General features: G+C 38.2%; 1 protein-coding gene across 3 annotated transcripts; it reads right to left on the bottom strand.

The window, feature by feature from the left end:
• Positions 1-764: 764 nt before the first annotated feature.
• On the bottom strand, positions 765-8502 carry nmu (neuromedin U). 3 transcript variants are annotated; one of them, XM_084012278.1, is made up of 9 exons: positions 8199-8502; positions 6659-6714; positions 6216-6263; positions 6081-6134; positions 5964-5993; positions 4190-4264; positions 2838-2891; positions 2701-2743; positions 765-989 (listed from the first exon to the last, which is right to left on the bottom strand). In XM_084012278.1, exons 1-8 carry the CDS (start codon positions 8323-8325, stop codon positions 2708-2710), a joined length of 480 nt encoding a protein of 159 aa, XP_083868404.1. In that variant the 5' UTR covers positions 8326-8502; the 3' UTR covers positions 765-989; positions 2701-2707. The 3 variants fall into 3 exon arrangements, with proteins under 3 accessions (XP_083868404.1, XP_083868405.1, XP_083868406.1); XM_084012279.1 differs by having other exon boundaries at positions 765-1057; XM_084012280.1 differs by lacking the exon at positions 4190-4264.
• Between the last annotated feature and the right edge of the window lie 7648 nt (positions 8503-16150).

Genomic DNA, 16150 nt, shown 5'->3' on the forward strand with positions numbered 1-16150 from the left:
CACCAGCGCTGCACTGTATGGCACAAGCAACATCCTGCAGCTTCCTTTCAGTGGCCTCACTGAAGAGTTCATGGTGGTACGCACCAGAGAAGCCCTACAGTACAGGGACTCCAGGTTGCGGACACGTTGCAACAACAACTCTCCGTCCAGACATGATCCTTACCTCTGAGGCTTCAAGACACCTGATCATACTGGAACTTACGGGGCCCTGGGAAGAGCGTATTGAGGAAGCCAATGAGAGGAAACTCGCTAAGTACCAGGAACTGGTGGAGGAGTGCAGGGAGAGAGGCTGGAGAACCTTCTATGCGCTGATAGGACTCGACTGTAGAGGTTTTGCTGGACGCACTCCGTGCAAAGTCCTGATTTGCTTGGGCATTGTAGGGGCGGCAAAGAAGAGGGTCATTAAATCCGCAAGCGAAGCCGCAGAGAAGACCACACGGTGACTTTAGATTAAGAGGGCTGATCAGTGGACTGCTACTGGGATGCAAGTCGGGACTTGATCAACCCTGGTTGGGTCGCCTGGGCAAAGGTGTATGATGTTGCGAGACCCGAAACACCCTATGACCCCAGGATACATCACTGAGGATGCGGCCTGTGTGTCATTTTCTTCCTTTAAATATCAAAAATTCTATCATAAATGCTTTTATTCTGGTTGAAAGATTCCCGATGTGCATTTAACACATATTGATCTTATGTATCTGCGTTCATTCATGATGCGTACACAAGATTCTTTGCGGAAAAAATCAGACCACAGCCCCCCGACACACATTGTAGCAGTTTTAATGCAAATGACACACACACGTGACACAAAAATAATCAAATCTGGACAAATTAACTGTTTGTGTACATTCAGACATTGCTGGACAGCGGCTGCGGCTGCGGCGGCAGAGGGCTGTGGTCGGATTCTGGATTGCTCAGTCGTGATGCGGTTGGGGGTCTCGGGGTCTGTGTCGGGGGTCTCCGTACAACCAGCTTCAGAGGCGGCGACTCTTAACACACATGGACACGCCTGGTCAGGTGATGATGATGAACATGCCTCGCCTCTACTTTAAGCTGACTGATAACAGGAAGGAGGGATCATCACTGGATCTCTATGGTAATTAGGGACTGTATGCTTAGGGACTGTTTGCTTTTTTATTTAAAGGTCTTCTCTCATTGTATTAATATTTTCTTTGGAGCCTCAGTTGAAATTATACATCTAAGTGTATACTTCTTCCCACTCCATGTAAAAAAAATAAAAAAAATGAAGATTTTCTGTATGACACTAACAATGTGCAAATAAATATTTTACTGTTAAACTGCTACAACTAATTGTAAGTAAATTAAGAAAAATTTCAAACCAGATCTTTAAATACGACATCCTGCTAGGAGGGATTAATTCCATCAACAAGTGAATGCTTTGGCTACTACAGCAGGTAAAAAAACAACATCGTTTTTCATGCACTATTTGGCTTCTGTATCATGTCTTCGTTCAGACTAGTGGAAAGAAATCAGGACCGAGATTTGTAGAATACACGTATAGGATGGATAAACACCGAAGCTTTTCCACTAGTTCTTTTTTTTTTCAGGTGGATAGTTATTTTTTTTCTAAGGCACTACACTACAGGTAAAAACATTTATATTTAATAAATAATTTTGCTTCTGTAACACGTCTTCTTCCAGTCTGGTGGAAAGAAAACATTTATTTTATTACTTTTGTCTGTTTGCGTCTGTAGATTTCTCCTAAATTCATCAAAAGTTACTGTTAGATAATGCCCATTACATATTTGAACATAACATTTCATAAAACTTGTAATACAAAGAATACTTTTCTCAATGTCAGGAAGTTTTACCCTATTAACTTTATAATCCAGATGTTGGCTGTTTTCTCTAAATTAGTTTGTTCTCTGAAATCTCCGCTTCAGCAGCTTTTACATCCATCAAACTTTACACTTTCATTCTGTAGGTTTCTACAGAGGAGTTTGTTCAGATATCCAGGGCCGGCCGAAGGCATAAGCAAACTAAGCGGCTGCTTGGGGCCCCCTGGTAACCAAATCGTGTGCTGAGATTTTTTTCTACATATTAAATAAATTACGCAAAAGAAAGATAATTCTGATTTAATAGGGCCCCTTTAATCAGACAAAATGGTTTTATGATGTCTGAATGGGGCCCCTCATATAAATATCACAGGATATGAGAGTTTTGATATATCTAATGATTAATACAATTTATAATGTAAAATTATAGTGTGGAATTTGTGTCAATAATCGACAAGCACAGGTGACTCTGGTGGTGGGAGGGGGGCCCAAACCAAACTCTCCTTAGGGCCCCCCAAAAAGCTTGGGCCGGCCCTGCATATATCATTCGGAGCCTTATTTATACAAAAAAAAATGTTTTATGGCTGTTAATAGTATGTTCAGATTTATGGAGATTATAAAAAAGAGATATCCTATTACCTGATGTAAAAAAAAAAACTAAACTTCATCCAACATTTACAATTTTGTTCTGGAAATGTATGCAAACACAGTACATATTGAATGCCTCATTTGCATATTGAAATCTACAACTATAGATAACCTTTTAATATAAAACACTATCATCAGACCGGCCTTCCTTTAGCCCAAATAAATAAATATCAGAATATTCCTGATCATGTTCATATGTCACGTAAGCTTTCGAATGTCTACATTTCTACAAAGAAAAAACATAAAGAGTATTTACCATTAATTCACTCATATTCTAAAGATCGTCTCCCATTCCGCGGCTGTAAGTGCAAACAAAGTTTGATTTGAATGTTCATCGTGTTAAACAGGGAATTTTGTTTTCTCTTTCATTTATTATTATGAACATGTTCGTACCCGATAGAGGAAGTAACCTCGACTCTGGATCCCTCCAGGTCCCTGGAGCTCAGACTGGAACACAAAACCCACAAGATTAAGACAAAAAAAACACAAAATTGTGTGTGCGTGTGTGTATGTATGTATGTATGTATGTATAGGTAGGTATATATAACTATTTTTTTAAGTATTATTTATTATTTATTTTCATTGTTTAAAATGTATTTATTTCATTTTATTTTTTTAAAGAAAAAGAAAAAGATGCATATATGCTGTGCTGTATAATGTAATTTGGGTTTCAATAAAAATTTGAATGAAAAAATAAGTTTTTCATCTAGAAATACCTGAATATGATTTATTCCAAAGGGATCTTACCAAACTAATTTTTCAGCAACGTGACATCTAAAATATGTTTAACAGATGTAGACTCCTTTATTTGTATGCAGATGGTTTATATCTGTGTTATTTGGGGTTTGCAAAGTGAAAGTTTAGTAAACAGAATGGGTGTGAATGACAAAACATAAACAGATATTATGTAAACGTGTGTGATGTTGATGATATTAAATATTTACAGGTTTTTCTATGCATCTTATGATGTTTTCAATATATATGTCTATATCTGTTCACATCGGTTTATCTGAGAGCTAAAGCATTGACGGATTTAGTTATTTGCTTATTACAAGAAAAACACTTTTTATTCATTGTTTGTTTTCTCCTCCAACCAACAAACAGCACACGATCTAAAGGCCTCGCGTCCAAAAGCAAAACAAGCCTCCACATTTTTCTCCCCCACAATGCCTCTGTGCATGAAGGGGGGGAAGTTGCACTAATTTTAGCACATAATTGCCGGCAGCTTGGGAGAGAACAACTAATGCAGCTCGTACTGAGAAGTGAAGAGAGCACGAAGCGCCGCCAGTAAGGCAGGAAAACATACGTAACGCCACACGTCAGTGTCAACGTGTGCTGCAAATGTACGCGTCCACTGTGAACGCTGTTTAAATATTCCTCTTCCTTTATGTTCAACCCAGAGATGTGACTTTTCAAATACAACAAACAAAAATTTTCTATGATGGCGTATTAGGGCCATTAAAAACATTTAATACATTTTTTTTACGTACATTTTTGAGTTATTTTACATCAATTTCTGAGTTTTTTCTCGAAAATTTGTGAATTTTTTTTTATATTCTAGTACATTTGTGAGTTTTTTTCTTGTAAATTTGTGATTTCTTTCTCAGAAATTTGTCTCGGAATATTGCCCCCCTAAATGCCATCATAGTATTTTAGATCTTTATTTTATCAATCGGTGGCTTATTTTGTGAAGCAAAAAAACAAACCAAAAGGTGGAAATGAAGAGTGACATGGATGATACGTACGCGCTTTGAAGGTCCTCTTTCTCTTCGGGTGTGGAGTTGAGAAACGAGACGCAGGAGAGGTTGCAACAGAGCGGTCTGACGAACATAAAACACAGAGAGCGACAGAGAGAGAGAGAGAGACGGACATGGAGTCGACAGAGGCAGAGAGATGATGAACACACGAGAAAATGCAGCTTGGGAATGCAAACAGGTGCTTCCCGACTTCGCCGCGGCAGCAACGGTGTTTTTGATTGACGGCATCATTCACATGCCTGCGATGGAGACAAAACGGCTTCATATTTCACAAAAGAGATATGGCAGGTGAATGTGCATCCAGGGATGATTTTATGGGATCGCAGGTTTCAATGTATGGAGTAAATCTGTAAAATATAAATATTATTTATTTGCTATGTATATATTGTGAAAAAATAAAATAATTTAAAAGCTAATATATACAGAATTTATGAATAAATGTGAAAATAAATGAAAATTGTTGATGTTGTCTTTATATTTAAATGTATTGTTTTATTTTGTATATTTATATATATATATTCTTCTTTAAGTTTTCAACATTTATTTTCTATTCACAGATTTTTTTTATGGTACTTCTATGACTCCATACAATTGAGCACAGATGCACATAAAGGAAAAATAAACGCAATGCATGTATTGTAGGCTAACTTATTTCCCACTGATGATGTAAATATTTCCCTTTGCTTTTATCTTAGCTGCAAATATTCATATCTCTGAATTCATTTTGCAGATTTTTTAAAGAAGATTTCACTTTATATGTGGGTGTTTGAGGACTGTGCATGTGTGTGTGTGTGTGTGTATGCTGCACACAAACACACACACACACACACACACACACACACACATTAGTGCTCATCTGTGGGGAATGAAACATAACACTCAGGGTTCAGTATCACAGTTACTGCAAGTGGAGGAAGAAAAAGTCTGTGCCGGTTGGCAGACCAAAAAGGCACAGGACTTTCACCCAGGAGACTGCCATTCGTATCCCGTGTGAACAAAGTACTGTTGTCCCCCCCCCCCCCATGTCAAAATAATTTTAACATAACATACTAAACCAATCCATGTAGCTTTTTTGTTGTTTAAAACTGCATTTAAAAAAAGTTTTTTCTTGAAACGCAGTTGCAGTTTGGATGTATGGGAACGTACGTTTTGATCGCTTCAACGGCTCTCAACATGCTGCTGTCTCGTAGTTAACGGTGCTAATGGCACTAACGGTGTTTTTTTTTGTGGGTGCTACGCTTCCACGACAAGAGCGCTACACTTCACATAAATAGCTGTTTGCCGCTACATTAATGCTCAGAACGTTGTACTCCTTCATCATATTTACCACCGACTGTCTATTGCTACGAACTAAACTAAATAAAACAAAACAAGCTTACGAGTCTTTTCTAAAAGGGCTGTGTATTAGCAAGATACAGTGATATACGATCGTGATACAGCGCTATATTGTGACTTTTCAAATCTGATTTTTTAGGAAAACTGTCATCGTATAAAGAAGCCACCACTCGGGGCAGTTATCATAGCGTGTACATCGACTGTATTTTGGGAAAAAAACAGACAAAAGTGAGTGAGTGTGTTGGCGCCGTCGACAGTCACAAAACATAATATCATGATACTCAAGCGTATCAATATTTTGAAAATGATGCAAATTTTTTTAACTTCATTTTCTGACATTCTATTAATCAAATCATGAAAATAACTGATTAATCATCACTTAAAACAAATCGTTGTCTGCAGCCCTGAAAAAGCAGACGTCACTCACCCTTTTACTAGTTTCTTGCACTTTCAGCTCCTGAGAAGAAAAAACAAAACAAAAAAACGAGTGTGAATCGCTGCCCGTTTTAGTGACATAATCTCAGAAAAAAAATAAATAAAATACCTTTGACTTCTGCACCAGCATTAAGACACAGAGTTCTCCCAAGGTGTCGGACGCCTGATGACACGAGAAAGAAAAGAGCAGTTGTTAGAAGAAATAAATATTTATAATATCTATATAATATCTCTCTGTGCTCACCCAGAACTTCAGGTCTGCAGAGAGGAAGGACGAGCACACGGCGTCTATCTGCGGAGCATCATTAGATTAGATTAGATTCAACTTTATTGTATTTGCACAAGTAAGGACAACCAATACAACGAAATACAGTTTAACTTCCAACCAGTAGTGCAATCATTAAAAAGTGCTTTCCCATATAGCAGTGGTTGAAAAAGACATAAAACACAGAATGCAGTATGATCATATTAGTGCATCACTAGATAGGTAGATAGGGGCAGGAGTAGAGGTGGGACAGGGGTAGGGGCTAGATTTGGGTCTTCTTATTGAGCAGTGTTATGGTGTGAAAAAAGCTGTTCATCACAGAGGATGACGTGCTCCCAAGGTGTCGGACGCCTTGGGAGTACTTGACTCAGCATGGGGCTGAGTCAAGTACAGAAAATGTGCTGTAAATAAGGTGATAGTACCTGGCTGAGGAGCTGTTGCTGATCCGTCGAGGCTTGCTGAAGTTCTGCTGGAGCGCCTTTTTTGTTTTCACGCAGCAGCAGCAACAACAACAACAACAACACAGGAACACACCGTTAATAAACGTTGTGGTAAAAGCATCTTCGGCGTACAGAACGTGGAGCTGCTGGGATTTAAAAACACACACACACAAACAGTAATCTCCTGGATCAGCAAAGGAGCAAAGAATGACGACAACGAACAGTAACACACATGTTCCATAAGAGAGTTGGTATTACAGTTTTTCTCAGTCGCGTTGGTACATTTCTCAGATCAGAATTGAAATTCTCAAAACTACTTGTTTAATCTTCACATCATTGTGTCACTTGTGCACATCAAAAAAGCAGTTTCTCATGTCTTTGAACAAGTTGCAAATGCTACATCCATGCAAAGGATTTTTTACAATTCTCTGCTGTTTCCTACATTATCAATTGCTTATGTCATCCATCCATCCATCCATTTTCTACCGCTTATCCTGTATTTAGGGTCACGGGGGGGCTGGAGCCGATCCCAGCTGTCATTGGGCGATGCTTATGTCATATTGATCAAAATGTATTATAATGGGTTTCTGTTGAGTAGTCTCATCCCCCACAACATTTAGGCATTAGTTAATCTCATACATCTTTACATGCAAAATGGTTGAACAAGTTGTCAAAATATATCAAGCATATTTCCATTAAGACTTTTTTTTTCAAATCTGTAGTAAATTGGTAAATTGCTCCCAGGTGAATCTTGACTTTCTCTAACGAAGGACGAACCAGTTTTCACAGATGACCCTTCTGTCTGCCATGGATGCAGCGTGTGATGACATCACAGCAGATGCCTGCAGAGGCTGGATAAGACACTCTAAAAGATGATTTCCATGCCGCATCGTAAGAGAAGATATTCGTTGTGATGTTCACATTTCTACTTTGTTTTTTTTCTTTGTGCTATGCAGTGCTGTCTTTTCTTTCTGTATTGCAATGCATGGTCTGTCAACAAATTACAGTACAAACGGTAAAAGCATAAATGTGAATCTGTCCAGTCTCTTGCAATCAATCACCCAAATACATTAAGGTGTAACTTACAATTTACAATAATTGTCATCAGAACTTTAGCCATAGTTTACATCAGAACACCCTCCAGAGTACACTGTTATATTGACAACATGACTAAGCAATTTGACTGTCTTATCCGTACACAATGACACAAGGACTTGTCATTCTGGTGCCACCTAAGGATTTTGAGCAAGAGACTGGCTTTTGCAGGTAATCCATGGTGTTTTGCTATTTGTACAAATTGTTTGAGAAATGCACTTATGGTTTTGCAAATCAAATTTTTTGCAAATCAAATTCAGAAATGTATCAAAGCGACTAAGAATGACTGTAATTCATGCATAACATGTGTTTGGTGTTATTCCAAATTATTCCAACTTTATGGGCTACCCTGTATATAGATAAATAGAAGGAAGACAGACAGACAGACAGACAGACAGACAGACAGATAGATAGGTGAGGAACGTACCTGTGCAGGCAGGGACGGTGAGGATGAGCAGGGCTGTGAGGGCGACGCTGGCCGCGCTGAGGGGACTCGGGGCGGCGCTGGAGGCTCGGCGCTGCGCGGCCTGGCTCTGGCTCTGGAAGGTCCTCATCTCCCCCCTCTCTCTCTCTCACACTCTCTCTCTCTCTCTCTCTCTCTCTCTCTCTCTCTCTCTCTCGGCTATTCCTTTATCTTCCTTTATCTTCCTTCTTCTTCTTCTTCTTCTTCTTCTTCTTCTTCTTCTTCTTCTTCTTCTTCTTCTTCTTCTTCCTCTCAGTTGTGTGCTCGCTCGCCTTCTTGCTCTTCTGAGAGTTTCACTCTCACCGTAAGAGAAATATGAAGGCTCGTGTCACACGCACACACGCGTGCACAGACACTCACACGGACATGCGTGACACGCGGCTGCGTCATTAGATTGGATCAACAGCAGCGGGCTGGTTATGATGATGATGATGGAGTGATAGAAGAGTAAGAGTGATGGTGACTCAAGTGTGACCATCGGAAAAGTATCAAGCAATTTTATCAATAATAATAATAATAATAATAATAATAATAATAATAATAATAATAATAATAATAATAATAATAATAATAATAATAATCTATAGCACCTTTCATACAAGAGATGCAGCAACAAGTTGTTTACAATAATGACTAAATAAAACAATGAAATTAAAGTAAGATGAAATAGAACATTTATATAAGATGGAAAATACGTTCGGAATAACAGTAGCATTAAAAAAAATGAGTAGCCTACCCTGATTGGCAGCATGCAGATATAGAGGCTAAGCCCCGCCCCTTCCCGTGGAGCACCTTGTTTTGGAGAATAACCCCCCCATGTGAATCCACAGAGACTTTGAGACGATTTATACACCTTTGTGTACTTATCTTGAGAGGCCATTTTTGTTACTGTTGTAACGGCGAGTGCATATGTGGTCAACAACCTCACACCAGGATGTAGCTTCCTGTATATAAACTTGAGTCCAGGGACGTCACTAGGATTTAAAGAGGGGCCTTAGCCCCCCAGGAGAAGCATACAACATTTTTGCACTTGCATCTTTTTACTACTGCATTAGAACAACCAGTAAAGAAGTCAAGCTAGTAACAAGTTGAAAGCACATTGTATTCTTCCATTCTTTTCTGTTGAACAAGAGTTGCTGTAATGTTAACTTTTAGACACATTAAAGCTGCATGCTCAGAACAGGCCCTGATTATGTAAATACGTCTTAAAGTGATACCGTATCTAATTCTTCTCTCAATTAGATAAGCTGCAGGTCTAAAGAATGTTATTTAATTACATCAATTACTTAGCTCAATCAGAGTGTGATTCTGCTCAGTAGTTTTTCTGTCATAAAGTATACAGTAGAATAAACCAATACTGATTTTAAAGGTCACAGTGAAATTTGTGAAACATAAAAATTAACTTTACCCAAATAACTTAATTTTGTACGTATTTATTTTGTATTTATTCCAGAAAAATGAGGATACAGTGTTTGTAAATAGGGCTGTCATTACAGCAGTGTGCTTTTAAATGTAAGCTATGGCTAATGTTTAAATAAAGTGCTGCAGCAGCGAGTCCTAAAAAACCAACATGGTCTTCAAGGTATTTTGTGAAAAAGTCACGAAATTTCAAAATCTACTGATTTGTGTACATTGACACAAATTTCCCACTTTTTTAACGTCGCCTGGCACGATGTTCAAACTAATGTATTTCAGTCGGATGTAGCATTCGTGCCTGCACCATTTTTTTTTCTTCTTCTTCTTTCTGCCAGTTGGGACGAAAGTACGGTTTATCTGATTGCACAATGAGAAAATCATTCTCACTTGATTTATTATCTGTGCATTATTTAAAATAATAATAACAATATGATAATAAAATTATTAATAGCAACTAAGAACTGGACCCATGTGAGCCACTTCCCTGCACTTTGTAAGGACTATACAAACTTTTTTTCAAATCAAAGCGTGATTGCCCCCCCCCCAGACACACATGGTCATCAGGAAAACATTTCTGCATAATATCAAAATTACCTAATACACTAACATAACACTTCCACAAAGGCATGTTTGTGTCATGCATAAGAAAATAAACACTTTGATAATAATGAACTGATGAATTGTGAGATAAGGAGATTATAAATTTACATAATTGGAGCCTAAAATGTATTTTTTAAAGCAGGAGCCTCGTTATCGTGTGAATGTGTTCAGCTCGAAGGCTTTGGACACGGCAGGTCTGTCCACACCAGAAGTATTATGTTCACGTAATATGTATGATTGTAGGAAATATGACTTCATTGTCAACTTTTTGTCTAATATTTCACGTATTCACACTGTCAATGGCAATTTAAATCGGCTTCAGCGAGACTCATTATGGATTATTACCAAATTACCTTTCTTTGTATTTAAAAAAAAAATCAGGAAATGCATCGCTCTTTGTGCAAAGCGTCTCGTGTGAGAGTATAAATGGATAATTCTTTTTGATCTGTTACAGTAAACCAAACGGTGCAGCATCTTCAATTACCACCACTGCTGCATTGTGGGATTGAATGAATATACGACACACAACTGGCTAACACGTCCATCCAAAACACCAAGTGAGTGCTGAAGGGATGATGTGTTGTTGTTAGCTGATACCCGAAAGTTAGCGTTGCACCGGTTCCCTCAACGAAAAGCAGAGCAGGCTCATTTAGACACTTTTTTTGTTGTTTTTTTTTCATCAAAGCTTCAAAATTCACAAGAAGGGTATCTTCTGACATATTTCATATCGTAGAACAGTACGTTAAAATCTCTTCAGCTAGTAAAAACAGACTTTATTTTTGGCATCTAACCAATTTTTTCAAGACGAGGGAACCAAGAAGTTGAAATGCTAACTCACTCCTGCACCACTCTGTGGCAACAACTGCAGGAAACAGGCTCAAGATGGTTGTTTAAGATACATGATTCAATCTTGTTCAAAAGAAAAATAAACTCACCGAGCGGTCTACAATAAACTACACAGCAGTGTGTCTACTGGTGGGTCCGTTAGCATGTTGGTTGGCTAAACACATCGTCCAAAACAATAAAAGTGAACCGCAGTGACTGAGAGTTACGCAGTGATGTTTATACTGATGGCCCATTAGCAGTAATACTGTACTGTTTACAGTATTTACTAGTTTAGCGGTAGGTCATTTAGCATGCTAGCAGTTAGCCAAACACTTTGTACAAAACAATAAAAGAGTGTTTGTACAGTGTTTTGTCCGTTAGCATGTTAGCGGTTAGCCAAATACACATCCAGAACACTAAAAGTGAGAAGGACAACAGACAATAAAAATGTTTTGAGAAAGTGTGAGTCATAGCAACCGTGAAAGGTCCTTGAGCATGCAGTTGTAACTAGCCACCCAAAATATGTTGCAGTTTGCTGTAGCAGAATGCGACTTTAGCTGTGGACAGAAACAGAGATGCAACACTCACTTACTCACTCACTCACTCACTCACTCACTCACTCACTCACTCACTCACTCACTCACATGCTCTCCTGCAAATTATAAAGAATAGAATAAAATCCATAATTTAGTACACAGAACAATAATGCAATAATAATACATACAATACAACACCAATTAAAGATTTTTATTTCTAAGGCAGAAACGAGAGATGGACAACAATCCTCATTGCTGCTTCGTCTTTTCTTTTTTTTTTTAATCTGACTAAATGTAAATAATGTGACTTTAATTGGAGACGAATGGAGCGCATCGCTAATTGAGCAATTCCAGGGAGTCATGACACTCGTCCCCACCCTTTGTCCTCCTCCTACACTAATTTCTCTCTCCCTCCACACTTTTTCCTGATTATTATGAATAGCGACTCGGACAGTGGAGGTCAGCGGGGCAAGCATAGAAACGGGACATGTGTGTGTGTGTGTGTATGTTTTTTTTTTTTTTTTGCAGGAGTCAATGCTCTTTCAGGTGAAACTATAGAAGCGTCTCTCTGGAGAGGAAGCTTCACCTCGGTCCTGAAATGTCGCACCCTCTTAATGAGGTTTCTTTTCATATGAAGGTGACTGGCATTTGCGTGCCGATGTTTAATTGGTTCTGTTTGAGTGGAAGAAAAAAAATGCCCAAAGGTATTGAGGGGAAGGTTATTGTGTCTGATTCATGAGACGCCGCAGCTTGAAGCTGGATTATAGTCTTTAATGTGCTCTATGATTCTGAGCCAGGTGTAAACAGAAACCTGAAGCCAATAAGAAGGCAATCTACCTGCGTCATAAGAAAATTGATGAATTTGAAACAATTTTACATGTGATTTTTGAAAACCGTATATCTTTTGTATTATTTTCGACACTGTTCTCTTTCTATAAGAGAATTAGATTAGAAATCATTCATTTTTACACTTTTTTTTAACATATTGAACAACATCTGTATGAAGCTCAATAAAGGAGCTTTAAACGATCCCATGTCAATTAAAAATTAAGCTTTCACTGGCTATCTTAAGCATAAATTAGATTAAATGTATGAATAATATGAACAATAAACAATAAACAGGGATGTTTAGGGTCCCTCTGCTGGAGCTGTTGCCCCCCGCGACCTGACCCATGGATTATGCGGTTGATTTTTTGATGAACAATAAACATGTACAGCAAATTCTAAAAATTTATAATTACTGAAATAATTAATGTTTTACACATAAATCTTAATATAAATTAAACAATAATAATAATAAAAGAAACAAACAACCAGACTTTTACAAAAAATACATTTTCACTTAATATTTACATCAAATGTGTAAAAATCGAAATTGACGCCAGCTAGCTGTTTATAATTTAAAAAAATACCTTGAAAAAAGGAGTTGGCAGATGTAAACACTTTTAGGGTCCTTCCCCTTTCTATAACTTAAATTTGTATTTTTCTTTATATTTACATAAAAAAACAGTCGCTGTGCTAAGCTAAGCTAAGCTAACCTAACGGACTGATAGCGCTGTTGTGTGCAATTTCTCATGAAAGTCGGCACCAGAGTTCAGATCCGATATCTGCGTAGTTTGTCTGATTTGTCTCATCCTCCTCCAGAGACCATTAGTCCACCTCTTAAAACACGACGAGCCTCTGAGTTTATTGTATTTCCAAATCAAAAGAATGGTGAAAAGTAATCGTGGCTCTTGTGGCAACTTCCTGCAGAGACAACAAATTAATGTGTTAATTAATGTTTCCATCTTAATGGAAGTTTCCCTCCCTTCATGCTCAGTGACTCTTATGTTCATTAAACATGTGGCTCGCATTCATAAAGCTTCGTTCATAAAGCAGTGTTTCTCCCCCCCATGTGGAAAAAATATCCATCCATCCATTGTCTACCGCTTATCCTGTATTCAGGGTCCCAGCTGACATTGGGTGAAAGCAGGGTACACCCTGGACAGGTCAGTCAGGTCAGTCCATCGCAGGGCCGACATGTAGAGACAGACAACCTTTCACACCTACGGGCAATTTAGAGTCTTCAATTAAGCTATTCCCATCCTGCATGTCTTTGGAATATGGGAGGAACCCAGAGAGAACCCACGCTTATGCCGGGTTCACACCGGCCGCGAAAATAGCCGCGGAATAGAACCCGCTTCCTTTGGGCGCCCTTGTTAACCGATACTGTAGTTCAGACCAGACGCGAAGTGTCGCGATCCTACGCGGCCGTCATTTCCGTGTCTGGCAGGAAGTCACACAAAGAAATACGAGACAATCCGGTCAATTTTCAAAATAAAAGCAATTCTCAAAATTCTCAATTCTCAGGCAAGTGTTCTTTTAAATAAACTCCTGGTGTACTTACAAACTTTCAAATGCCTCGTTTTGTGAGTACAGACCCTATGTGTACTACTGCAGAAGTTTGGTAACATTCCATTCATTATGAGTGGGGTAATTTACGAGATATACAAGATGTACCATTGCGCCAGTACTAAGCCATTCGGCTGATAGCCCTATCTTGACCAATGTTGACCATCGCTAAAAATGCTTCTGAGGGGGTATTTGGCTGGATGTCATGGTGGAAATGAGGGTGCGTTTTACTCCGAACCATTGCTTTAAACCTGAAAATGTCTGATGAGTAATCAATTAGATTACTCTTCCCATAATTATAACACTGTTACGGTTACTGCCACAAATTTTAATTACAATATACTATAATTAAATCTGTTTTCAAATAATTTTTTTACTGATCACTGGCATCCTAAACATTTATTTTAATTATGATATCACATCTTAGCAACAACATAAAAAACAGTGTTTCCTCCCCATTAATCAGGATATTGTAATTATGAGCCGTAATCACTTACAACCGTCTTGTTCATCAGCAATAAATTTAACAAATAGTTGTTGTTGTTTTGAATCCCTGTGGTTACAAATTAAATGCACAGTATGCACATTTCATGGCATCCTGCAACTGCCAATGGCATGCCTTTGGTTATGTCATAATGTCTATTAGTCACGTATCACATTTCTGGATGTTTTTAATGAGCCTTAAGCTAAATTATAAGAGGAACTAAATGTTAAATAACCCACAAAGGGGAATGTAAACATTCATAAAGATTAATTTACAAGCTGATAAAAGAGGAGATCCACATAATTAACATTATTTACACCATTTATACGTTCTCTCAAAGATTTTCAGATCTGATTTTATTCTCAGCTAAATCATCATCTTTTTTTTGTTATTTGGCTTTGCAAACAGACGTCAGCATTTCCAATAGATTTTCATAATCCAGTCTCTTTAATTCACTTCTCTCTCTCTCTCTCTCTCTCTCTCTCTCTCTCTCTCTGGGAGCCTCACCCGACTCCAACAAACAACGGAAAGCACTCCTGTAAGAGCACGTGTCCAGACACACACACACACACACACACACACACACACACACACACACACACACACACACACACTTTAAATTACATGATTACTTTAAAACAAAATCGCACACATGGTCGAGCGTCCTAACGAGCAAAGAGCTCCACGCGCAGCGCCGCTCGTGTAATAGCGGCTCTCACGCCGTGTTCTTCTTTATGTCATTTGGCAGCGATGGTGAGCGAAGGCCTCGCCTCGGGGGTAAGGTCACCAAAGGCGAGGCCGGATGAGCTCACGCGGCTTTTGCTTCGTCGCCGTTATCGGCCACTGTGACCGTCACATCGCTGGAGTCGAGGCGGGAAATGCCACAACGGCGTTTAGTAACTTGTTAGTTAGCAACCGCCTTTTAAAAGACACCCAGAAATCGTAATTCCAGAGAGCGGCATTTACTGTAGTAGTATTTACTGAAGCTCAATACTGTGATGGGAAAAAAGTTTGTTATTGTGATGGGAAAATCTCAAAATAATGAGCATTTCAAAATAATGAGTTATTATCTCAAATAATGAGTTAGTATCTCAAAATAATCAGTTAGTATCTCAAAATAATGAGTTAGTATCTCAAATGAATGAGTTACTATCTCAAAATAGTGAGTTACTATCTCAAAATAGTGAGGTACTATCTCAAAATAGTGAGGTACTATCTCAAAATAATGAGTAAGTTTCTCAAAATAATGAATTACTATCTCAAAATAATCTATATTATATATTGTAGAATTAAACAGATCTTATTTCAGGCAAGAAAGTGTATTTATAAAGCACATTTCAGCAATAAGGCAATTCATAAGACTTTACATAAAATATCAAATGACAAAGTGCAACAGAATCACTTTGTAGTACAATTAATTACAATTACAAGAGAATAGAAAATAACAGCGAGCTGAAACATTGGAATGCCATCAGTTTACTTATGCAGATTTACTTGCTGCCATCTTTATTTTTTTGTCACCACGCTGATATCACAACAAATAGGCTACGGATCTAAAACAAAAAACCCTGGCGATGACTCTTTAAAGGGCTGCACTAAATGCCATCCAGATAGCAACTCAAACGCTGCTGATTTCAAACACAAATAAAAAATGCTATCAGCCT

Source organism: Eutrigla gurnardus, assembly GCF_963514095.1.
Source record: "Eutrigla gurnardus genome assembly, chromosome: 6".
Classification (NCBI taxonomy): domain Eukaryota; kingdom Metazoa; phylum Chordata; class Actinopteri; order Perciformes; family Triglidae; genus Eutrigla; species Eutrigla gurnardus.